Source organism: Gallus gallus, chromosome 1, assembly GCF_016699485.2.
Source record: "Gallus gallus isolate bGalGal1 chromosome 1, bGalGal1.mat.broiler.GRCg7b, whole genome shotgun sequence".
Classification (NCBI taxonomy): Eukaryota; Metazoa; Chordata; class Aves; order Galliformes; family Phasianidae; genus Gallus; species Gallus gallus.
The window spans coordinates 56,085,351-56,110,074 of record NC_052532.1 but is presented as its reverse complement, the minus strand read 5'-3'; the positions used below and the strand labels follow the sequence as shown (position 1 = coordinate 56,110,074).

Genomic DNA, 24,724 nt, shown 5'->3' with positions numbered 1-24,724 from the left:
TGTGGGACAATCTGGGAATTGCTCCCAAAAGCCCAAAATAAAACACCTCCTCCAGCTGAGAACCAACCCCAGTTATATTCCCTAGCGCTCTGCCTAGTCTTTCAGTAAATGTGCAAGCCTCTTTTCTGGCACGCCTGCTTAGAATCTAAGAGGTTTTACTCTCATGAAGCTTTTCCTTCACATTCAGCTTAAATGTGCCATTTCTGGAAGTCATCCCCTTGTCTTTCATACTCTAGCGAGCAAAACAAGTGTAAATTAAATGGAAGACACATGAAATCTTTATAAAGTCCTGTGTTTCCCCTAGCATGAAAGTTCCTTCTCTTTGGAGTAGAATGGTTCTTTATTCTATGCCATATTTTTCCCCGTCAAAAAATGAAGAACATAAATTTTCCTCATGACTTGAATTTAGCTTCATCGGCAGCCCCCTGCTGAGCTAATTCATCCCAACAACATTTGTCTTTTTCTTTTTTTAACTTGTTTTCCCCACTGAGTTGCTGCCCCTTCTCCCTTCCTCCCAGCAACTGAGGCACAGAAAAAGAAAGAGTGGAATTAGACAGACAGAACTTATTACCCAAGAAGCTGCAACTTCAGACCAGGCAGGAATAACATTTAAAATACAAAAAGCAAATTTTATCAAGCCATTTCCTCCCCAGAGACTGCCACAAAAATATTCCTTGTTTGTCGCTGAGAATGAACCACTTTTCTCTTTCATTTCTGCTTTCTGTCACATATTTCATTTTGGCTGCCCCTTCTGCCTTTCAGCTTGGGACCTAGGCTGCTAATGCAGAATCACAGATAACAACAAAATGCCTGTATTATCTTCTTTTTTTTTTTTCCCCTACTTGTCTGCCAGGTAATTGCAACCCTAAAAGCTTTAGCATATTTACCACAGAAACAGGTCTCTCCTGGAGGATGGGACTGTCATCAGGTAGAATATTTCATTTAATAAGCCTCTTCGGAGGTACAAACTAGGGTTGGGGATTTTTTTTCTGGCCTCCTTCAGAGCAAAGGACAAGCAGATAAAAATCAGCTGCTGCAGTGCTACATTGTCAAAGTTCCAGTTCCTGTACGAATTAACTCTTCCCAAGCTCCGAGCTACCGAGTGCTTTACCACTGGGATGTTTATGAAGTAGGAAAAGGGTCAGACATCAGCTCAGGCTATATTTTTTCCAAACACTCTCCACGTATAAAACAGAATTCTGTCCTATTTACAAACAGAGCAACTACCTTGCTTTTTCTGAGCCGTGCACAATGCCTGGACAAATTTTCATTAAATCAGTCATCAAGAAAGATTATATTTTCCCTCTTGCCCCTGTTTCACAAAATTACAATAACAAAAACAGGGCCCGAGCATTCTAAATTCATCTGTCTTCTAAAAGACAAATGCTCTTTTTCTTCCATTTTCCCTCACATGTGGCTGAGCTAACTGGAGAACTGCTTTTCTCAGTCTTTAGGATGCTGAACAAAGCTGAGTGATACCAAAGAGAAAGTCTGAGGAGAACATCTATGGAAAGAGCTCGTGTCTTGGAGTCGAAATGCAAGCAGGAGATCACCTTCCGGGGTTATGAGAAGAGGCTTCCTTGCTGAAACTGTTTTATAGACCAAAGCAGATACAGTTCATTCACACATTTTGCTTTGAGTGCACCTACACAGAGCTCAGAAACTCCATCCAAGCACATGACATACCTGTAATTAAAATCACTACTTAAGTGTCACAGTCTCTGACAAGTTCTCAGTCCAACCCTAGACCGCTGACATTACTCATTTGTCCCTACCAACAGCTTCCCACATAGAGAAAAGTGCATTCAGCCCTGCCAGGCTGCCTGATGCAGAGCTGATGGGAACCAACAAGAATCCTCCCACTGACTCCAGTAAGTTTCACAGCCTGTGTGGACGCTACTCCTTGACAAAGCATCATCCGCACCCATACTGTCGCTTTCCTGTGGGCCAACCTTGTTTTTGTAAAATCCCTGGTTTCACCGATCAACAGAGGCTGGAATATACAGCCAACGTATAGATGACTTAGCTTAAGGTTTTCCTGAAACCAAGAACCGACTTGCATTGACGTGAAAAGAAAACGTGAACTCTCCATATCAAGTACCTCTTCAGAAAACAGAGAGAAGGAAGTGCAGACAACAACAAAAAGCTTCCTAAATTGTAACTCGCAAATGGTTTTTTTGCAGCAGGCAATATTTTCTGGCTATTTACAAACTGACAATGGTTTTCATTGCAAGTAAACTCCAAGAGCTAATGATACCATTTTCTCTTACCGCCAACAAGCCTTTCCATGAGCCATTCCAATTTAGGATTAAGGGATGACTCTCACTCATTTACAACAACGAAGGAAAATTCCTGTAGGTAAAATACTTCTCCTAGTAATGTGACTTGAGCCCAGTATCTTACCTGTAATATCTGGATTGAAGGTAGGTTGAACACACAGCTTTAGACACATGGCTAGCTGATCCGAAGTCTATGACCTTGACCCTATACGGCTGTCGGGATGGATCTACCAACATGATGTTCTCTGGTTTAAGATCAGCATGAATCAGTCCCAAGCTTTTCAACTTCATTAGTGCAGTTGCTACCTGCTGGAGAATTGGTCGAATGTACTTAAGGGGCAAGGGACTGAATTTGTTTTGTTTTAGGAAATCATAGAGGTTCTGCTCTAACATTTCAAAGACCAAGCACGTGTGATTCTTGTGCTGGAAGCACTCATACGCACGGACAAAGTTGTAGTCATCCGCACTTTCTGTGCTCAGCCGTGCCAGGATGCTCACTTCAATCTGGCCTTGCCGGGCATAGGAAGGATGGTTCTTTAGGATCTTGATGGCCACAATCTCATTAGTGCCACGTTTCCAGCATTTGACTACTTGTCCGAAGGTTCCCCGGCCAAGAAATTCTAACACTTCGTACGTGTTGGTCATGGAACAGAGCACCTCATGTTGCACCAGCTGGTAATCCCCTTCGCTGTTGGAGCCACTGTTTTTGGAGGTGGCCGTGGAGGTGGTGGCGGTGGCTACAGTGGCCCCACTGGCATTGTTCTGAATCATTGGTGGATGCTCTTCGATGATCTGCACGCTGCTCGTGTTCTCAATCTCCTCACTCTTTCGCTTAAGTCCACATTTTTGGTAGGTGTCCAGAAGGCTCACAGTGCTGCGACGCATCAGGTTGTGTGGTCCGCCCAGTGTTTGCCCAGACACTGCCACCACACCGGAAGTGCTGTTGGCGGACGTCACCACGATGTGCCCCGTGCTTGCTGGGAAGATGATGGTCTGTTCGTAAGGGATGCTCGGATTGGGGATCTGGAGGGAGGCGTTGACGGCGGCTGCGGCGGCTGCTTGGGAGGACTGTACGCTCTTGCTCTGGCTGTAGACTTTGCTGTGTGTGCCGTACCCAGTCATATCCCAGTTCGAACTCGGCTCTACTTTCAGTTTCTTCACGCTACAGAAGGCACTTGACTGAAGGGTGTGAGGAGAGAAAACTTGCACATGCGAGGCCATACCTGCAATAAAATATCAGAGTGAATCCAGCGTCAATATGCTTTCCCCAGCTTTTCTTTTATTTTTTCATTTGTACAGCGGCAATAAGGGAGAATGGGATACGGATTTCAGATGCAAAAAATGAAATTCTTCCAGAATATGTATTCATCACAAATAAAACATTACGCTCTAAAATAAATTGTTACTCCCAACTGAACCATACTAGCAAACACCCAGCAAAAAACAAATTCTGCTCTCTTGCTCTGCCCCTTCCCATTTTTAATAACGAGAACATAAATGTTATTTTTTTCCTCCTTTGCCTAAGGAGACTCCTATTCCCATTGTCTCCAGGAATATATCTACATCTCTTTTGCTGATGTAAAATACTGCAAAGTATTCTGCCTACGGAGGCCAAATCACAAATCCTCAGGCTCCTTCTGTATTAAACAGCTTGGTGGATCTGACCTAAGATGTCTGTTTACTCCCATAAAGCCACTAAGTAGCTTCTGGCTTGCGGAGAGCCAGGATGGGACCGGAAGAGGACACACCGTGACAAATGGAGGTGCGCTGGCAAAGCTGAGGAGCCAGGACAGAAGCAGCAGATGATGTCCCAGGTTGCTTGCCAAGTTGATGTGTGGGAATCGTGTCCAGAGCTTGTTTCTGCTCAGGGACACTGATGATTGAGTTAGACAACATGATCTCTACCACACGCTCTCAGTTGTCTCAGATTTATAAAATTATGTTCATCTATTCTTATGCATAGTGACAACAGCATCACTGGAAAGCAGATCCCCTGGAAGTGAACAGTGTTGTTAACAATACAAGGTGCAAATTAGCTTGTGAAGGAATCAGGTCTGTTTCATTTTTAAGAAAAGAACAGAACCTTTTTTACTGCGAGCTTCTCTGGCTCTGGAAGAGATAATGACCTTCTACACCTCTATTCAAAAAAAAAAAAAAAAAAAAAAAAAAGGAAAAAGAAACCCACCACCTCGTAATCAAAGTCAAAATAAAGCATCGAGACAGTCCTACTGAGAGATCTGCGTTACATTCCACTGAAACAGAAAACGCTCCTATTCAGAAGGTGCTCCACAGAGAAGAGGGTGTCTAAGTCCTGATGTGCAGCCAGCTCTCCCTTCCCAGGGCAGGGATAGGGCTGCTGGGGCTAAGTTATCAAGAACTGCGCGAATCTGTGGGGATTCCTAGGGAAGAAGCCAGTGCCTGGATGCAGTTAAAGCAGAAGGGCATGCCCTCTGTCAATGAATCGTGGAATTCTTAAAAGTTGGAAGGCACTTTTAAAGGCTATCTAGTCCAACTCCCCTGCAGTGAACAAGGACATCCACAGCTAGAACAGGTTGCCCATGGATGAGGATGGGGTCCCCATGAGCCGTCCCCACCGCCCCCGTGGAGCCACCCAACTGCAATGGCGCAGTGGGAAGAGCGCTTCCTCTGCTCCAGCAGCACCCCTTCAACTGGGTTCACCACAAAAGGCAAAACAACCAACCCTTCTGTCTGTTGCCAGTTTTTCTTTTTAATAAACCAGAACGACCAGGGAAGAAAAAGACAATATGCTGAGCTGGCATTGTTGCTGAATTATTAAGCTCAAACATAACCTTGAATTGTTTGCAACTTTCACAAGTTAAAAGCTGAATTACTGCTTCAGCAACAAAGGCACAACAAACTTGGTAATGCACATGGATAGCTCCTTCACACAGGGATTTGAGAGTACCAAACCATTTTATTTCATAAAATAAGGTCATTCTCCACTAGCCTGCGTTCTGAAGATGGCATGGAATCCATACGCACACATACACTTTTGTATACATATACAAACACAAACATGCGTGCATGCTGCCAAAGCTGGGTGACACAGTCATGCAAGCACACTCAACTCTGGATGCTGTTTGCTGCGATTTGTATGAATTACCCCCACCCCAACCTACTGGACAGCAGTTCCCAAGGTCCCTGCCCTGTAAGAGCTTTCTCTCATCCCTCCTCTCTGCGGGGTAATGAGGTTGCCACAAATGCTGGAGCACGCAGCAAACTCATAGAGCCACATCAATATCACTCAACCTGTCATCCTGGGCACCGATGTCATATGTGAGTAAACCGGAGCTGTGTTTGCTTTCCCATAGATTAATCCCATAGATTAAGAAGAGTCATGGTGTTCTTTTTAGTACAGAACCAACCTTTCTGGAGAGCGGGGTTGGCTTGATGTATGTTTTCCCCCTGGACGTGAATAATAAAGCAGATGTAATTGGTAGCATATTGTGGACCTAACTGAGGTGTAATTTATAGCTTGATGGCTTTCATTTCATGGTGCGCTTGAGCAGTATCACTTCATACAAAATAAAAAGGGGGAAAAAGGATTGATGCCGAAGGAGAGAGTTTCACCTCACGGGGTCCCCTAGAATGACACCAGAAGAACCCATCGCCCCCAAATTAAAGTCCAGGATATGAAGAGCAGCAGCTGCAACTTTCTCAGCGCTGCTGTAAAAATCAGGATAATCACTACATGAGGAGACAGACCTTCAACTGGTGCAAACTGGCAGAGCTCCAGTCGATATCAGCTGACGCTAAAAACAAGGTCAGCAGTCACTCAACACCATCAACGTCAGACGGCTGCCTGTGCCCTCACTGAAACGAGTTGTTGTTAGGATTTGGTTCCCACATCAACAACAAGCCCCTCGCTGTCCTGCCACATTGTTTGTGCGGGAACAGGGTACCCTGTTACCCAAAAACAGGGGATTGGAGAAGAAGGCAGCATAGACATGTGGCTACTGGGAGGGCTGTGGGCTCTACTGCTGCCACTGCCACCCTTGTCAGAGGTCATATATAATCGTAAGAGAAAGATTTGTTTTCCCGTATGAAAGAAGGATGAGATTTTCCTTCTTCCATCCAAAATGATTTTTGCTAGTCTGAGGTTTTAGGGGACATGTCATAAGGAGAATAGCTCGGCTAGCTTTTCAGCATAGTCCGACACCAAGAAATTACAGTCTGATTGGCAGTTTGGTGATGGGAAAGGAAGGCGTCTGCAGCTAAGTCATTTTTATTGCAAATCTGCCTGTGCAGCTAATGGGAGAAAAACACAACCCTAAATTTCCCAAGGACATTATCAAACTGTGCTGGTGGCATATTCTTTTTTTCTTTTTCTTTTTATTATCTTCATTCTACAGCAATAGCAGAAATAGTAGTAGATGTGAGTAACAGTCGGATGGCTTGTTACAGGGATCAAATTCAACAATGCAGCCTGTGATACAAATTACAGCTTCAGACCTTAGATTGTGTGAGGTTTGCCATGACCCAGAGAGGAGATGGGATGGCTGCGGGAGGGCGATGCTTGCTGGTCCAGCCCCGTGGCAGTGATGCTTTCAGCATCCCAGAGCTGGTGCTTGGGGAAAGAGCATCCCCACACCCGGGCCCAGGGAGCATGGGGCTCGGTTTCATACGGACCCTGCACGTGGTGAGTCTCTGGGCAGGGAGCTGAATCAACGCTGGGCAATGCATTAAATAAAATTGATAGTTCCTTTCTTTAATAAAGAGTTTTAGGGAGCCATTTAAAGCTCTCATACAATTGATAGTGACTGGATTTAATGGGGCCTTCCCCTGTCCTTGATGTGACTTAGGTAACTCCCTGCAGCATCCATCCACATGAGCTGAAGTATGCAGCATGCAGTGAGAGGACGATGCTAAAATAGACCGAATGACTTTGATTAAAAGACTTGACTTTTTTTTTCTTTCCCAAGAACTCCTCCCACATCAGCTTGCATTTAATAATAATTTAGCAGGTGCTATTTACAATTCAGATGGCCTTCTGCATGCGCACACAAATCCCGCAGCCACCTCACCAGGACTTCCAACAGGTTTCGGGAGAGCAAATGAGATAAAGTTCCCTATCCACCCACCTCACCCTAAAGGGCAAAAAATGCACTGTGGGGACCAAAGAAAGAACAGTTTGAAAGTCACCGATGTTTTCTCCTGCTTTACTCAGAGCACTTAGTGCTGATTTATACAAGCGGCCTTTGCAGTGGCAGGAGACCCAGCCCCTGCCCTGTATTAAGCAGGCAGTAAGACCTTCTGCAGCACCTGCAGAGCTACCAGTGCACTGTAACCAGAGGCTGCTTGCTGACTGCTGGGAGAGCAACAGAGCCTGCTTGAAAAATACTGTAAAAAGCACAAGGCGTGTGTTCAGCATATAAATGATGCACAAAGACACTCCTGAAATAAATATCTTTCTCTTCTCCCCAGAGAGATGCAAGCCTGAAAACTCATATGCACACTCAGGTTAAGAAGGCAATGAAAAGGGGATCTGGCAGGTATGCCTAATGTATTGCACCTTCAAAATCGCCACATTTGAAGCACAGTATTCTTCTTCAAGGTGGCCTCTGTGTGGCCCCCTTAGAGTCACTGTCCCCAGTACCACACACTTCTGGAATTTCCTTCAGACTGACATCCTTCAAGGGTACACAAATTCCCTCCCTCGTGCTAATAAGGTTTGGAGAAACCTCAAAGAAGAGTCCAGGCCCCAACAGCCTCAGTCCTTTCCTGTTCTTGTGGAGCAGAAGATGTCTCAAGAGCCTTCATTCCAGGTGAAAATCCCTCTGCCTTTCTGCTCTACTTTTCCCGTCCTGCTATTAAAACTGTTTCATCCTAATTAGTAGCTTCTTAAATGCTTAAGCAGGGCATAGTGGGTCTCAAAGATATGACAGAGTCTGCCACCTGCACTGCTCTGGCTTCACGTTGCTCTGAACTGCCACACTCGATCCACATCCTACAGACAGGGGAAGAGCACTTTCCAGCCCACAGAGTAGCCATAAACACAATCAAATGATCTGTTTGAACAACTCTTTTCCCCCACCTCCCTCCCACCTGCACAGTAGGTCTCACCACAGCGAGACAGCAGGGGACCACAACCACCTTCACAGCCCTGTATCATCTGCAGCACAACCCTGCTTGCTGTTTCACAGACTGCACCACAACTTTCCTTCTTAGGCAGACAAAAGTTAGCAACCAAGGACCACAGGCCCGGCTAGGCTGCCAGCAAGCACCGCCTGGACAGCAGGGTGGGTGGCACCTCAGGCCTCCAGTGTGGATATGGGCTGAAGGCTGGTGAGACGGTCACTCAGCCCTTGTGGTGTGAGATGTGCACATGCACAGCCCCCACAGGGGCAGCATCTCTTCTCCCAGGACTACGATATGGAGACTGTGAGGTGGGAGAGCTATACATACAGGGGCACATCCAGAGCCCCAGCACATCCTGCATATAGGGATGGGGCTGCACCACTCCAGTAGGCCCCACGTTGGAGGCTTGAACACAGAGGCTGCTCCAAACCACATCCATCCATGCCCACCACACCTGGTGGGTCACTGGACAACGCTGTGCAAGCTGGATGCGGACTGTGGGCAACCTCTTCAATGAGCCTGCTATGCATCTGACACACCAGCCTCCAAGGAATTAGTGAACAGAAGCCACTGCCAACCACAGCCCTCCCTCTGAACCATCTGTTCTGTCTTTTATTTTGTCTCTGTAGACCAAAATCAAGTCCCTGCAACATCAAGCTCTTCAGTGCTCATTCACCACCATCTCACATCTTACCACTACAAACTCCACTCTTCCACATCCACACTAAGCCACAAAGCCCTACCATTAGATATCTTCTGTTATCTGTGTTTCCATCACGATTCTTATTCATCCCTTTGATGTGGTTTCAGGTGCCCATGAGCCTGAGTAACAGTCTGTGGGCTCTTCTGACATATTCCTGGGTTTAAGCTCATGCAGGAAAATCTGAGACAAATACATACGCTTAGATTTAAGTCTTTAACTACACTTCACTGAAGGATTCTGTCGGGGTCACCTCCATCTCCCACTTTAATGAATTGCAATAATGACAAGAGATATTATAGATTTCCTCTGCAAATCCTGTGGCTAGTTTATGTTTCCCATTACAGTTAATTAATGACACAGCACCTGAGAACGCGGGTTAAAATATTCCTCACCAGAGGCTCCGCTGCATTGTTATTTCCCCACCGATGCTGCAGCAACTGACCTAACACTGAATTCGAGGCCTCGGTGTGAGAAGGCCCAGCATTATGGTCTGTGCTACCCCAAAATGGGGGGATACCTTCATGGAGTTAAGCCCAGCACAATCAGAACAGCGGAAAGCTTTCTCTCCATGAACAGCCCTGCCTTGAGAACCTCACTCTGGGAGCCAGAGGTGGGATGAGGAAGAATGAACAAGGTCAAGACTGCGGGACCGGTGGCAGCTCTGCTTAGTAGCTTTGTCTGCGGAAGACTCTGAGGAATTAATAACACAACACCTTGCCAAAGAAGTTCATCTTCCCAGCTTCTTCCAGAGGAGCAGGCAGAGGTGAGGCCAGCACATGGTGCCCAGCTGGGGCTGCAGGCAGGGTGATGGGACCGCCAGCAGTTCACATGCTCAAGGAGCAGGACCATGGTGACATTTGCAGCACCGCTCTAAATGATGTATGGCATGCTTCTGTAATCCTCCATAAACCTCAGCCAGCTCCTCCAGGCATCAAGGGAATATGGGAGGGAAAGCTATCGAGGAATGACAGAATCACAGAACATCCTGAGTTGGAAGGGGCCTACAAAGATCACTGAGTTTAAGAAACGTTTTGTGGCTTCCCAACTCTGAAGACAAAATGGCATCAGATGAATTTGACAGCTATTTGAATCCATGTGCCAAGTAGGACTTTTTGATAACAGCATATATGTTCTGGTCAACCTTCTCTCTCCTACTGTATGGTCTCTGTGGAAGGAGAGTGGAACTGTAACCACAGCATGTCTACAGAACCTGAGGTTTCCTCTGGAGAGCTCTACAAGATGGATGGAGTAGTAAATACATAACTGACCAGGGCTTGCCTTGCACTCCAGCTTAGCACGTGTGCAGGCCCATACTTTCAACCTCCAAACAGATCTGTAATATGAGAGTCTCTGGGCTCTCACAATCTCCATCTCTGATTACTACTTGCTGACAGAGCTGCATCCTGAAAGCAGAACTGGAAATAAGAAGGCTCTCAGTGTGACCCTGCTTTCCAGGCGGCATGGCTCACATCACTCAGCTGGGTCACTTCAGTTTCCATCTTCAAAACGGGATGACAACAGCACCCCATCTTACAAGGGAAACAGAGGACTGGCTTCATTTCCAACCCCAGATCCTACAGATTCCACTAGGTGCCCTACTTGGCCATCAGCTATATTAATTCCCAAAAATGAGTATCGGGGGCCCTGGAAAAGGGACTAAAATGAATCAGTGTTTCCCTCTGCTGCCCTGCCTTGTGCTGTACTCACCCACACAGCACTGGCACACTTGTGGCTTCCCTCAACATCTACCTAGTGGGAAGGAGACTTGGTTTTTTTCCACAGCTGCTGCCTCTCCACCTGGATGACTTCCCACCTGTAAATATTAGCTTTGTAATGTCGATGACTCCAACATGCCCACAAGTTCAGTGAAGCCACAAGGAACGGCTGGCACCTCTCAGACTTTGCTCGTCAGAAGCAACCCTATTTGTGAAGGAGGACATGGGCAAGGCTTGTTGGAGTCTCAGGCTGAGCCTCTCACTCCCACAGGATTTTTTCATAAGTGTTTCATTTGCAAAGAGGCAATTGCATGACATTCAGTGCTTGCTTTGTTTACGAAATCTGAAACTCAGATCAAGCACTGGCTGGGCTGAAAAGGTCAGTTCGCCTGTTCACAAAGTCCCTCCCTTCGTTTCATTTCCGTCAGGATAAAAACCTGTTGGAGAGAAACAAGCCTCTGGTGAGGTTTGGATGAAACACACAGGATCGAGGCTGCAAAGGAAGATGAAGATGCAAGGAGAATGGTGGGGAACCTGGGCAAGGAGCTCTGCCACATCAGAAAATTGAGGTAGACTGATTCAATGATCTCTTGACTATCCCAAAGCAAGGGTTAACTAGCTCACCTCGCTTCTGCCGTAATATCTCTCCCTTTCAAATGAGAAAGACCAAAGACATGATTTACAGTACCCTACATTGAGAGCTATCGGGCATTTCATAAAATTAAAAAAAAAAAAAAAAAAAAAAAAAGCTACTGCAGGTTGATTACTCGGCTGGCATTTAAATTAGTTACAACAATTCGGTACATAATCTGTCTTCCACAGGGACAGAAACACACATCCATCCAGAAAAAAGCCCTTCAGTTCTGAAAGAAAACACACCTTGAGCATTAGTTTTTCACCTTGCCTTCCAACTTTTAGCCTCTCTACTACTCAGGGCTAAGAAAACATCCCAAAAGTGAAAACAACGGCTGAACAGTCACAAACCAATTTGCTGTTATCAACAGCTTTTTGCTTTGCATTCTGAATTGAGAGTATGAAACCAAAAAGGTATGAAATGGGAAGGGCTGGGGCCTCCAGCACCGCTCAGAAGCAGGAAGGGCAGATGTGCGTGGTGGGCCTGAGCTGCCAGGCCCAGCCAAAGACTGGTGGGGGAGTACTAGGGTTAGGGTTTGAATGTGAACTCTTTTCTCCTCAAAAACACCAATTCAGTCACCTCTTTACTTCTCAGGCAGCATCTGCAAAGAGTAACCCTACAGAAAAGTGTCACTTAACTGTCTTGATCTCTTCTACGCTGAGAGCACTGAGCAGTTCACAACGAACAAAGTGACACAGAGCCATGGTGCTCTCCATGATGGCACTCAGAGCTAACAAGCATATCCTTGGGAACCCTTGTCATCATCCAGGAGGCCCAATGATTTACTCTGCTTTATTCGAGGCTTCATTGATCTCTGTCATACAGAACACACGACCACACTCCAACACACGAGCATACACTTGCACTTGAACAGCCACAGGACGATCATTGTGGGCAACAAATCTCCTTCAGAAGAAACAAATGAAGCTACTCCGCTACCTCAAACAATCCCAAGACAGTGCTTCTGGACACCCCCCTGCTCCAATTTGCTGGCAGCACCTGCCCCACACTTTTCACAGCAGCATTCCCTTTAAGCAAGGTCCATTAGGACAGAGTCAGTTCAATGTGCAGAGAAGAATCATGTCAGGCTAAGGTTGGGCAGCCTGGGTGATGCAAAGCTCTTGCTAACACAGAAAGAAAACCTGATTTAGGCATGGGGATAAACTACATAAAGCATTTCAGAGCCTTGAAGAGTAAAGATCCAAGAGCTCAGGAAAGGATATCTGACTTGAGAAAGAAAGATATAAGGCCCTTGTGTGTGATGAAGCAGCTCAGGGATACCAGTAACTGCCTACTCCCCCCAGTCAAAGCTCTAAAATAGAAGAAATCAAAGGAAGCCATTAAGAGAAAGAAAACAATAAAAACCTCTACCTGTACCAGCAGAACTCCCTATCTACCATCAGTCTCTCCCCCAGGTTTCTCTTTTGTGTAGGATATGATTATTTATTGACGTATTTATGTATTCAGCTTTACAGTGTTTAATGCCATAGCCGTTAGGCTTTTTGCACTAGCAAGACTAAAGAATGATGGAGGAGGAACAAAACTGAAATTGGAGATCCAGTATGACACGTACCAAATGCCTTCTGCAGAGCATTCTACAGCTGTGATGGGCTAGAAAAGGGGACTGATCTTCAAAAGCAGAGCCCTAGGCTGAGACAGCCCCACCATCAGACTGGCTGCACACGCTACAGTCAAGAAAAAGCAAGCATGTGATAGTTTTGGTGGAGAGTACAGCGAAAGAGAACCCTTGCTGTAACTTTCACTTGGTGATTTAGAGGTGCTGGACAGGGCCATGCAGAGACAAGGGTACCTGAGCATGCCCCAACCCACATAAGACTGCCTACGTTGGTCACTGCCAGTAACACTTGAGCAGCACTCAAAGGCATAGCACAACAGCTGAAGCCAAACCTACAGAATCAAAAATCCACGTTAAAAAGAATAGTTAGCTACAGACAAGCAGGCTAGCTAAACAAAGGTACTGTCAGGCCTCCTTCTTATCCATGGTCCTGTATTTTGAACAGACATGTCACTATGTACTTTGCAACAGAGTGTTATCCAATCTCTTCTATAAACATCTTTTGGGCACTACCACAGCTGTTTCTGCAGCCATGTCCTTTTAACTCACAAAAGCCAACTTCTTCTTTTCATATAGCAAAGAAATTAGAGAATTTGGTCTAGACACAGTGGGACAAGTTCAACACCATCAATGCAATGCTGATACCACAGCCAAGCTGCCTAGTCTCACCTACTGTCTTTGATCAACAGTGAAAACAAAGTCTGGCCAAACTGAGTCACAAGGAAAGAAGAGTTTCTGGGAAAGCATTCTCTGTAAGATTCTCTCCAAAGACACAAACACACTGCTCATTCCATGGATCCCGAAAACAAGTCAGTAGCATCCTGTGGTCAATCACAAGAGCTTTTCATAGGTCCATGAGAACCTTGGGCTACGTCTTATGTCTAACACAAGAATGACTGGAGAGAAAAACTGCCTGAGGTGGACCTGTGTTGCTATAGCAATTATGAGAATCCCAGTAAATGATGAGAGGGAATAACTGCCAGAAACAGCTAAGGGAATTTAGTACCACAAGCCCTGTGAGCATTTGTGAGGCCTTATGCACTCAAAACTCATGGAAAGCTTTCAAAAACTTTCCTAAAACAAATATTCCTGTGGATCAAGAGATTGGAAACCAGACTCATCAGAAGTATAGTAACTAGGGAAAGAATTTCAGTGGGAAGGGGGCCAGACTATACCCCATTTAAACACCCAATTCATTTGAAGTTTGCAGCACTCCTTCATGGACATAGTCTCTGGGTTTGGTTGTTATTCGTATCTGAAAATAGCCACGCTTCCCTCTTTAGTCTTCCTGGGCTCATGGGAGACTGCAGTGAGTCACCAGAGGACCAGCTGAGTCATCCAGCCAAAGCTTGGGGAGAGATGCGAAATCGGTCATCACATCCACAATTAAAATGTGGATGACGGCAGCTGTCCTAGCAACCAACCGTGCGTGAAGCAGCACGGGCTAGAGACCACTGCCACTACAGCCGTTGTTTTAAGCCAGACAGAAAAAAAACTCATAAACGAAACCAGTACAATGTCAAACAACACTGACCATTGGTGCTGCACCTGACACGAGGCCCTTCTCCATTCAGCTTCCCTACCCTAGTCACATCAGGAAATAGGGAGTTCCTTACCTCAGAAGTGCCCTCCTTCATCTTCCACATCCATGGCAATTTCTAGCTGATTTTCAGACTTCTACACCTAAGTCCCAGTTCATTTCCTTTCTTTAGCGTATCAACAAATCTCAACAAAAGCTGTTTCAATACACAACCTACCTGAGGGCCAAATAGCTGTGACCTTTTAAGAACACAGGTCTGTAATTCATTTTGATGTCTATTGTTTTCAGAACAAAAGAGAGCAGGGCAATTGCTTTTGTGCGCAGAAAATGTATTTACCTAACAGGCTTTTTATGGTGATCACAGAAGTTTTTTAAGTTCAGTATTCAGGACCCGGGGAAACTGTTGGCTCACTCGGTGTGCACAATGCACCACAACCTCACATTTCGGCATCCAGCAGATGATGCTAGTCCCAACCTACTGCCCAGCCCAACTGAACATGCATCACCCCGCTCACACCATCAAGCACATCTCTGACACACCTGCACGGGTAAAAGCGCAGAGTGGGACCTCAAGTTCTGCAGCGCCAGCCTCTTGAGTAAAGTTTAGAACAGACACATTTGTATCAGTGCCTACAAAATCAGTGTCCCACGACACAGAGCTTGTCATAATCTCTGTTCACATTTATGGTATTCTGACAAAAATAGACAAAAAAGATGCAGCTGAGTGACAAAAAATCACTGGGGGCTATGGAAAGCCCTAATATTAACTATTATGGAAATATTTACTTCACAGAGGAGACAAATAAAAGAGAGAAGATGTAGCTCTACAGCAAAATGAATAATAGGTAGATCTCCAGGGAACATCTGTTCTCCCGTGTTGTCATGGAAGAATAACATTGACTTGAAAGGACTGGAGCACATTTCACAGCTGTTCGGGGAAACCCATCTCTGCACAGCTCACCATCGCTCTCTCAAATGCACTGCCAAAGCTGAGCAACCCCAGAGCTTTATGGACATCTCATGGGGCAAGTGAACAGTACATGGCACTGAGGGACTGCACGGGAGATGGCACTGGACAGATTTCCATAACCTGTTCTGTATTTCCCAACTGTTGATGCCACTCTTGTTTTTTCTCAATCCTTCCCTCCAGTCCATCCCTCAGTTTCAACAAGGCTACAGTGCACCTGTGCCTCCACTCTCAGCTCTCTGCACCTTCTCTCCTTTTCTCTTTATCAAAAAAAAAGAAAGAAAAATAGAGTCAAGAGGTTTGGATGGACATCGGCAAGCAAAGGACCAACAAGCCAGTGTAACATCGGTGCCTTAGGGAAGACAGGTGTCAAACAGCAGCAGGAATAATGGGACATGCTCTTTTAAAGGCTCAGTGGTAGAGACTCTGAGCTGTTAGAATGAAATGATAACATACCTCCTGCTCTGCGGGGACAGAAAATAAATATGAAATTGGATCCTTGCAGCATCACTAGATGCCCAAATTGACCCTCGTGCTCCCTGCTCTGCCTGCTCCAAGGAACGGGCTATTCCTGGAGGAGCTTTAAAAACTAAAGTCCAAGCAAGTGTTCTGACAACCCCTCACTTTCTGAAGGCACCACAAGCAGCTCAATGAGGCAGCCCCCGCACCTGGCACCCCTGGGTCGCAGCACCAAGGGCTGCTCCAGTACCAGCCACGCGCAGTGCAGTAAGCAGAGCGTGTGGCTCAGCACATACAGTGAGCTTGTCAGACTGTGCAAGACATGAATCATGGGGATTGCCACAGCAGCAACACAGTGTGCAGCCCTGCAAAATTAACAAACAAACAAAATCTGTAGACATCCCAAAACACAGATTTAAGTAAAAGGCCACACTCCTGGAGTTGCCAGTATAGTTACACTAAAGGGCTTGCCTGAAAAATTATAACATATATATATGTATAGTCTCCTGACTTGTGATACTTAAGAAATGCTTCCGCGTGGGGAAAAGCAAGAGCAACACTCAGGCTCTTCCCATGGGGCACCCGAACCCTGATCAAAAAGACACCTGGGACGCTGGAATTGAGAAAGTATTTGTAGCAAAGGCTGCTCACTGGATGAAGAGGTTGCTCGGGGTCTTCTCGAACATAGCAAGAAAGCTACACTGGAGAAACAGAAACATCTCTTCCTGATCATGTCCTACCAGAGTCCTCAGAGAACACACGAGGCTGAAGCATGGAAGTAATTCTCCAAGCACACCTGAATGACCTCCATGGTGCCCCTTGCCTCCAGGGGGCCACCTTCGGAGGGGATGTGAGATAACTGCTCCATCTCCATCCATGCTGGGCCACCAGGAGAAACCATTCTTCAAGGCAGCCAACGAAGAGACCGGTCACTAGTCATGAGTGGATGTGCATATATTTTTAAACTTCTATCATTGCAGTAAGGTCAGTGAGGCTAGTGACCATTTCATCGTTCCGCTTCCCCCTGTTTTTTAAGCATCTCTCAGTGTTACCTCCTAGGCCACAGTCTTGCCAACGCTGGTAGACATGCCTCACCTTCCAGCTTGTGACTGCATGACTGTCGCCCAAGGAGTGAATTAGGCAGGCAAAGGCAATGGGGAAAGGCACAAGGCCGGTTTCTTTCTCCTGGAGGACCCAGGCCAGCGAATTCAGCTTTTCCAGGTTAAGACAGTGCCTGCATTAGAAAATATCCTATAAATTCTTCATTTAACTGCTCCCGAAGGCAGCCGGCTAGACCCTCCTGCTTCAGGCACGTGGCGCTGTGTCTGAGTTGAAGCACATGAATTGTCTTGACCGACTGCAGCAGGACAGCTCATGCATTTAAAGCCAACCACATGTGTAAGCGTTAGCAGGATCAGCACATTAGTCATCTTCCCTTGTTTTCTGCAGGGGGTTTTGAGTAGGAAAAGAAAAAAAAAAACACATAAAAAAAGCAAAAACCCCCACAAAACTTGTCGATACAGTTTAGATCCCAGAGTCATACTTGAAGCTAAATTAAATCCCTCTCTCCCACTCTCCCATTTATAAGCTAAGTAATTTTCTACCAGTTAAGTCTGCTGAAGCGTTCCACTGATTTAAAAATGAAATCTTGGGGAAGGGATGGTCTAGGGAACAGCTGCCAACTCCACAAGCTACATACTCACAGAAGGCCCGCACAGGCATTCTGTAAGCTCTCCAGTCCTGCATTGCCTTGTGGATTCGCCCTTCACTTCTCTCCCCAGGACCAGTAGCACGCACATCCAAACGCGCTCTGTGGACTCGCAGAGCTCATCTGCTCCTGTGGCGCACTGTCCACCTGGAGTGAAAAATCCGCTCTGTAACACAACGCTGTCGCTGCGGCCAACGGTGATGTCACAGACCGGGCATTGTGACTTCGGCTGGGGGAGAAGCAGCGGGAACAAATGAACTCCAAAAATAAAGGTATTGTTTGGACGTAAACAGCCTCCGCAGCAAGAAAATAGCATTAATAAATGTAAGATAAATAGCTTTCTCTCGGCAGAACTCTCAAAGTCCCAAGTAGGCACTGAAAGGTTTCTCCTTTTATTTCTGTTAAGAAATGCAGCTGTATTTGCTTTCGAAATAAACGCTTTCTATCCCTGTTTTAATTTTGTTTTTAATACCTTAATGTCTCATCATTGTCCCAGAATAAGCAAACATCATCACTGTGCAAAGAAACAGGGCTCAGGAAATAACACCGTGTTTCCAGCATGCTCCATAAATCCACAGGCAGCTTGCAAACGCCGTCTGGGTTCCTGGGTGAGGGCTGTTGTTTTCCATAGAAGTCACGTATTAATGCATCTTGAAATAAACCTCAGCCCCGTTCAATCGCAACCCTTCCACCTTTACGCTGAACACCACAGGTTATAATTACACCCAGAAGCAGGAATAAATTAAAACAATGGTTGGTGCCATCTCGTACTCGTTTTCTCAAAGAAAGGTGATCCCTTCTACCGTGTCTTAACGCGCTCCGGCCCAACTCAGAACAGATCTGGCCAGTGGCAAAGGGGCCAAGAGCAGGTTTTCATGAGACTTTTTCAGACGTCAGAAATGGAGTAGCACACTCCCTGCCCCAGCACATCGCAGGTCTTCAGAGGGGTGGTCACCCTCACCACGTCCCTTCCGCTGTTCAGGATCTCTCAGCTCTGGGGCCTTGCAAGCTCTGCACCGGGAGCAAGGAGGAAGGCTGCATGCACGTCATGGCTTACAGCCTTACCACCCCTCCATCCCAATGGTTATTTGGGAAGCAGCAAATCGTGCCAAAGCCAGCACCCTGCTGTTAGGGTATGGAATGCAGGAGGTCTCTGCAGAGAAAAGACTCCAGCACAAAGCTGGGTTTCCCTCCCTGGGATTCAGCCCTAAGCACAGGTACAGCTGTTTGGTGACTGAAGATGCCCATGCCACTGCTCTGTCTCTTTGTGCTGGCACACGCAGCATGAAGCAGCACTACAGGACCACAGGCCCCTCACTCCTTGCTCTCAGGGCCCTCAGCTTGAGCAGGATCATCTGCTCCACCTGACTTCACCTGCGTGGTTTCAACAGAGCTGGGCAGGGCTGAGAGATTCGACCCAGATCTCTTTTGCCATCAGAAGGTTTGAGGTGAAATGCTGCCCTGTGAAAGTGCAACAAGAGACATGATGAAATGAACAAGAAAATAAAACTTTACGCAGAGAGTGGTGAGGCACTGGAAAAGGTCACCCAGAGAAGCTGTGGATGCCCCATCTCTGGAGGTACTCAAGGCCAGGTTGGATGGGGCCCTGGGCAGACTGAACTGGTGGGTGGCAGCACTGTCCACAGGAGGGGATTGGGACTGGGTGAGCTTTAAGGTCCATTCCAACCTAACCCATTTGGTCATTCTGTGATCCTATAAAGTTATACACTTAAGAGATCTAAGTTCAAATGTGTGTCTTCTTCTGGATGAGTCGATAGCAGGGAATGTGAAAGGCATCTGCTATTAAACAAACAAACAAACAAACAAAAAAAAGAGCAAGCACAAGAAATAGAAAGAGAAACTACAATTGCTTAAAAACAATTGCCTAATGCTTGAACAGCTATAATAACCAGTCAGTGCTGGCAGACCAGTGTCAGCATTAACAAACCTTCGTGAAAGCTCACACGCAGAAGGGAAAACACTGTTAGGAGCTCATTTATCAGCTTCTCAGGGGACAACACAAATAATAAGCAGTTCCCTCCCCAGTGTAACCTAACAGCATCGTATCTTTACCAAAAAATGATGCTTGAATATACTTTCTGAAATATACACTTGCTATGTACAGTCAAAATTAAAAAGAAATACATGGCATTTTTAAGAGAAACTCCATGGGGAAAAGCAACTGTAAAATAACCAAACATCAATTATGAAAGCCACATCAAGAAGACGTGCATCCTAGTTTGACTCACAGTGCAGGCAGAGAACAAGCAATATTCTTAACTTGTAACGCTCAGTGAACACGCTCGGAAGCTGAAGCATGACCCTTTAAGATCAGTATACCTATCTATTTCTTGTCACACTAGAAATCTTGGCTCTCCACGCCCGTCCCATTCATAGCACCAAAGTGTACAGCTCACCCCGACACTAAGTCAGTGCAAAAGTAGGTATAGGCAAACTTCTGCTGCAGCGTGCATCCCAGCCTCCCAATAGCTTGGTCATCTGTGGCACAATGATGATTTCTACTTAAAACCCTCAACCAGAGCATCTCCTCCCCTGCTGTTGCCCACACACATACTCCAAACTCGTAACAGGCTGTGGGCAGTGCTATTTCATTTTACCTGAAGAAACGTGCATGGGTAGAAAGGCAAAATAAAAGAAAATGAGCAAAAGTAGGGGGATTTGGGGATGGTAGGGCCAATGAGTCAGGGCTGGGTCATTTGCCCAAGTTTAATGATGTCAGTCTCGCATGTGTATGATAATTTCTCTGGGGCAGGACACAGCAGAGGGAAAACCCAGAAGTGTGAACACCCAGGGTAAAATCAGGAAACCCACAAGACCCACAGCAAAAAGCAAGGGGATGATCTCGTCCCTATTTAAAACAGCTTTCAAGTTCTGTTGGTTTGTGGCATTACTGTTTAATGGTACACAGAGTTATTGTAGCAACACAACATAAACTGAGTAGTTATCACAAGGGAAAGAAGACATTTTGGTTTGTCTGCTTTTATTCCAACCCTGACTTCCCCCTGTCTTGAGGATCACAGATGCTGCAATTCGCAGTGCCTGGACACAAGGCTTTACCAGGAATACTCTTCTCTGATGACCAACGGCAGAAGATATTTCCCTGTCTTTTCTTCCACAAACAACAGCTGTTGATTATTTCTCATGCTCACTCCATGTGACAGACAATTACACAGAAAACAAAACAGGTGAAAGCAAGATTATTTAAAGCTGCTAATCAAGAACGCAAGGCTCAGGAAACCTGAGTTTTATGGCTGCCTGTGCAACCTTCCTTCATCCTCTTTTTCCTGGGTATTGTGATAGAGCCGTTGATTGCATAATAATTGCAGGTTATTTTTCTACAGGACCTTAGCCTCACCCAGTACACAGGATACACGGTGCTCATTTTGTGAGCAACTTTTCAGTATTTCATCCTCCCTGCATCAGTTGAGGTGTGGCCCCAAGCCTTGTTTACCAGGTACCAAACTGTTCGGCAGACAGAATTAGTAATTTACTCGTGGGCTTTCCTACTATATGCATCATTAGAGTAACTGAATGTTTCACAAACACGAAGGAATGTATTTTCACAATGCCCTCATAAAGTAAGACTCCGCATTATCCATATGGCATGGGCAGGGAATTGAGGCACAGAGAGATTAACATGAAAAGCTTCCACTAATTTTAACTGTCTAACTGAAACTCTTAGGTCCCAGTTCTTCAGAGGACTGTTTTACCTGTTGCAGATGAGGCAACAACAATTTTCTGTAAGGCTTAAAACTTGGCCAAGTATGGGCTGATGTTCTTGAAAACTGCAAAAGAAGCGCCTCTGATATACAAATCGTAGACATTTCCACGGGGCTGTTAAGGTGAGGATTGCCATCTCATTTATTCAAACATTTTCTATTTTTAAAATCCAGTGAAAATTGCAGTAAAGAGTCTGCTGTTTTCTAACTACTCAGCCCGAGGCAGGTAATGGGGATGGAAAATTTTAGCCCAAAGAATTGAAGTTTGAGAAAGTGGTGAACAACCAAACAGAGGGTCCTATACTGGGGAAGCTGTTGGATGGCCTCAACAACAGGCCACCACCATGACACATACTTGTCTTTCTCATGAATTACATTGTTCAGCCGCTGAAAGAAACCACATAGGCCAGACATTACACTAACAAAACCAAATCCAACTTAAATGCAAAGTGAAACTAAAGCTCCATTTCATATCCTGGCCCTGTTCAGATAAACAGAATTCGTTTTTAATCCTAATGCACAATAAAGTCCTGCCACTCAGTAGCAACTTCTGCTCAGAGGATGAACCCCAACCTTCCTCCTGTTCTCCCTGAAAGGAGGAAGGAAGTTGAGCATCAGGCATTGTAGACAGGAGTGGTCATAAGCTGGATATAGAACAGATGGATGGACAGTTCTCAGAAGCAGGGACTCTGACGTTGCTATCAATCAGTCTTTCCCGATTAGTTACAGGGAGATTCACAAAATCCTAAATAAAGAGCCATGTGAAAATTTCAGGCAGTGATTCATCTGCATTAAAAGCAGCAAAGGAAGACAGACAAAAGGAAAATAAAAATCATTCAATCCATGGTACCATCCTTCCTCAGAAGAATAATGAATTATTTTTAGGGAGACTTCTGTAGAAGTGTAAAATCCAGCCTTCTAACTGCCCACTGCATTGGATGGAAATAGTGGGACAGCATGGGAGCTGGCAGGGGAATTGCTTGCTCCACCACCTTGTGAACATGCAAGCACAACCCTGGGATAACTCCCGATGACTCCTCTTTGCCACCCAAGCTGTATTCCTGGTGAATGATGTTATAAGCTGTCCCTCACCCCTGGCACATACCACATGCACACAGAGATGAACACAGACCCAGTTTCTCTGTCCTGCACTGAGAACTCTTGCTTTATATCCCTGCTCTTCAGCTAGTAATGTCTTCTGACTGCATGAGCATTGACTAATTTAGTATTTTTAATTACAGAGGGATTTACAGCACTGCACTACAGTGCCCTCCTTTATTACACCCGCTGTTTCTACTGGATCTGGGTACACTCTACATACAAAGTTGTACATTAGACAAATTACACTGCACATTAAGTAAATCTCTCTCTAGAAACAGGATTAGAGGAAAAGGCAAATCTTCCCCATTTCTAGTGTATAAATTAATATATCTGAAATGAACGTGAAGGAAGGGCTCCACAGCAATTTATGAAAAACAAAGATAAACATTCTTCACGAGGAATCAAGTTTATGTAGGAGATGCACTCTTTTTCTACTATTTTGCTTAATAAATAAAACAGCTGGTCTGAGGAATCAGGTCAATCGGTGTCTGGAAAAAGCCCCACTAAAGCTGCTATATAACCTAGTTTCTCAAGCTGCATCAGGCATCCTAATTTTGGAGAGGCAGAAGTCCATGAAGAGAAAGCCTGTATGCCTCAGCTTCTGGCACTTTGGAGTTATGGAGTCTACGTATCACAAAATGTAGCAGTAATTGAGGTATGTGGCAGAAAGATCAAGAGCTGGGCTCTGAAGGAGCAAAACAAACACACCTGATGCATTCAGATGTATGCATTAAATATAGATAGTGATCTTGGGGATCTCGATTTGTGGTCATCCAACGTGAGGGAATGGGAAAGAACAGTTTGCACATGTGCTCAGACTCCCTCCAAGCCAGCCCACACATACGGCTGCCACAGCAAGTGACATCACCTCTCCTCATAGCACTCCATGGCCATGAGATGCAGTCCCTCCCATATTACATGGGAGCCTGTATTCAACAGTGCCAAAAGCCACAGACGGGCACAGAGCATATTCCAGGCCCTGCAGTGAGCTGTGGCCCCAAGAGTGATTCCCACCGCGCTCTCTCCTCCTCACCATCACCCTTCTCTGGAGGGCTGCAGGTCTTCATAGCCTAGTGGCCAAATTACTGCAACAGGTCCTTCTTAAGCACATAAGTGAAGGATGGCAGCAAGGAGCAAAACACCACTCTCACAAGGCAAGTCTAAGCCTGAGAACTCTGCTGATTATACGACATACCCTCACAGAAGAGCTCTGGTCATGGCCTGTTCTATGCCTGCTGCCAACCTGTCCCTCACCCCCAGCTGCCCCTCCCCTGACACAGCTCCATGCCGTTCCCTCGGGCCCTGTCGCTGTCACACAGAGCAGAGCTCAGCGCTGCCCCTCCGCTCCCTGTGAGGAGCTGAAGCCGCCATGAGGCCTCCCCTCAGCTCCTCTGCTCTGTGCTGAGCAAACCAGGGCCCTGAGCTGCTCCTCAGACACCTTGTCCTCCATACCCTTCTTCATCTTCGTAGCCCTTCTTTGGATGCTCTGTAATTGTTTTGTGGGAGAGCAGAGTGGGACACTTCCCTCACCCAGCCAGCAGCGCTGGGCCCAGGGTATGGCTGGCCCTTTGGGCTGCCACGGTACATTGTTGCCTTTCCTTCCATCCACACCCTATAGACACAAAGATGGAGCTGAAAGAAAAGACTTTCCAGAGCTGAAACAGCAAGGCAGCAGCAGAACTGGGAAATGAAACCTCCTGACCCACAACCCTAGGTTTTATTCTCCTAAATAAGAATTCTCTTTCCTCATTAAAAAACTAAGAATGGGAGGAGAGAGGAATATTCTGCAAATACACTGAACTTGGCCCTTAGAGGGCTAATGATATGAAATACTTCTTTTTTCTTTCTTACCTCCATTTCCCCTGATAAAGTTACTGTGACTTCAAGGACTACCCTTTTTACTGGTCTATTTTCATTTAACCTGTCGGCTTGACATCATTTTCCTTCTGCAGTCGGAGACTGCTGTTCCCAGAGAGAAAGCTTCCTCCTCTCCTTCAACCTATCTGGTTGTCCTCTCATCACCCTAGCTGGAGATCACTCTGATTTTTCTATCACATTGAGGGATACCAAAGTCCTACCTGCTGGTCCCAGCCTGCAGTAAGTGGAAGCCTAAAAGGGCACCCTGGAGGTAAAACCTGGTTGTTCTCTATTAATTTTTAATTTCAATAATGACTCCAGGGAAAGGAGGGAGATATAGGTCAGA

The 24,724-nt window shown here is 45.9% G+C and overlaps 1 protein-coding gene across 12 annotated transcripts in view; it reads right to left on the bottom strand.

Moving 5' to 3' along the window:
* The window catches only part of HIPK2 (homeodomain interacting protein kinase 2), a 132,876-nt gene that overhangs the window by 89,703 nt on the left and 18,449 nt on the right, over positions 1-24,724 (bottom strand). For 7 of the 12 annotated variants that reach the window (XM_015287609.4, XM_025155910.3, XM_040658695.2 and 4 more), the window contains exon 2: positions 2,404-3,502. In XM_015287609.4, the coding sequence (XP_015143095.1) occupies positions 2,404-3,502 (1,099 nt within the window). Of the gene's footprint in view, positions 1-2,403; positions 3,503-8,550; positions 8,565-17,675; positions 17,835-24,724 lie in introns of those variants that run through there. The other 5 variants (XM_004937847.4, XM_004937849.4, XM_416335.8 and 2 more) reach the window with 2 other exon arrangements.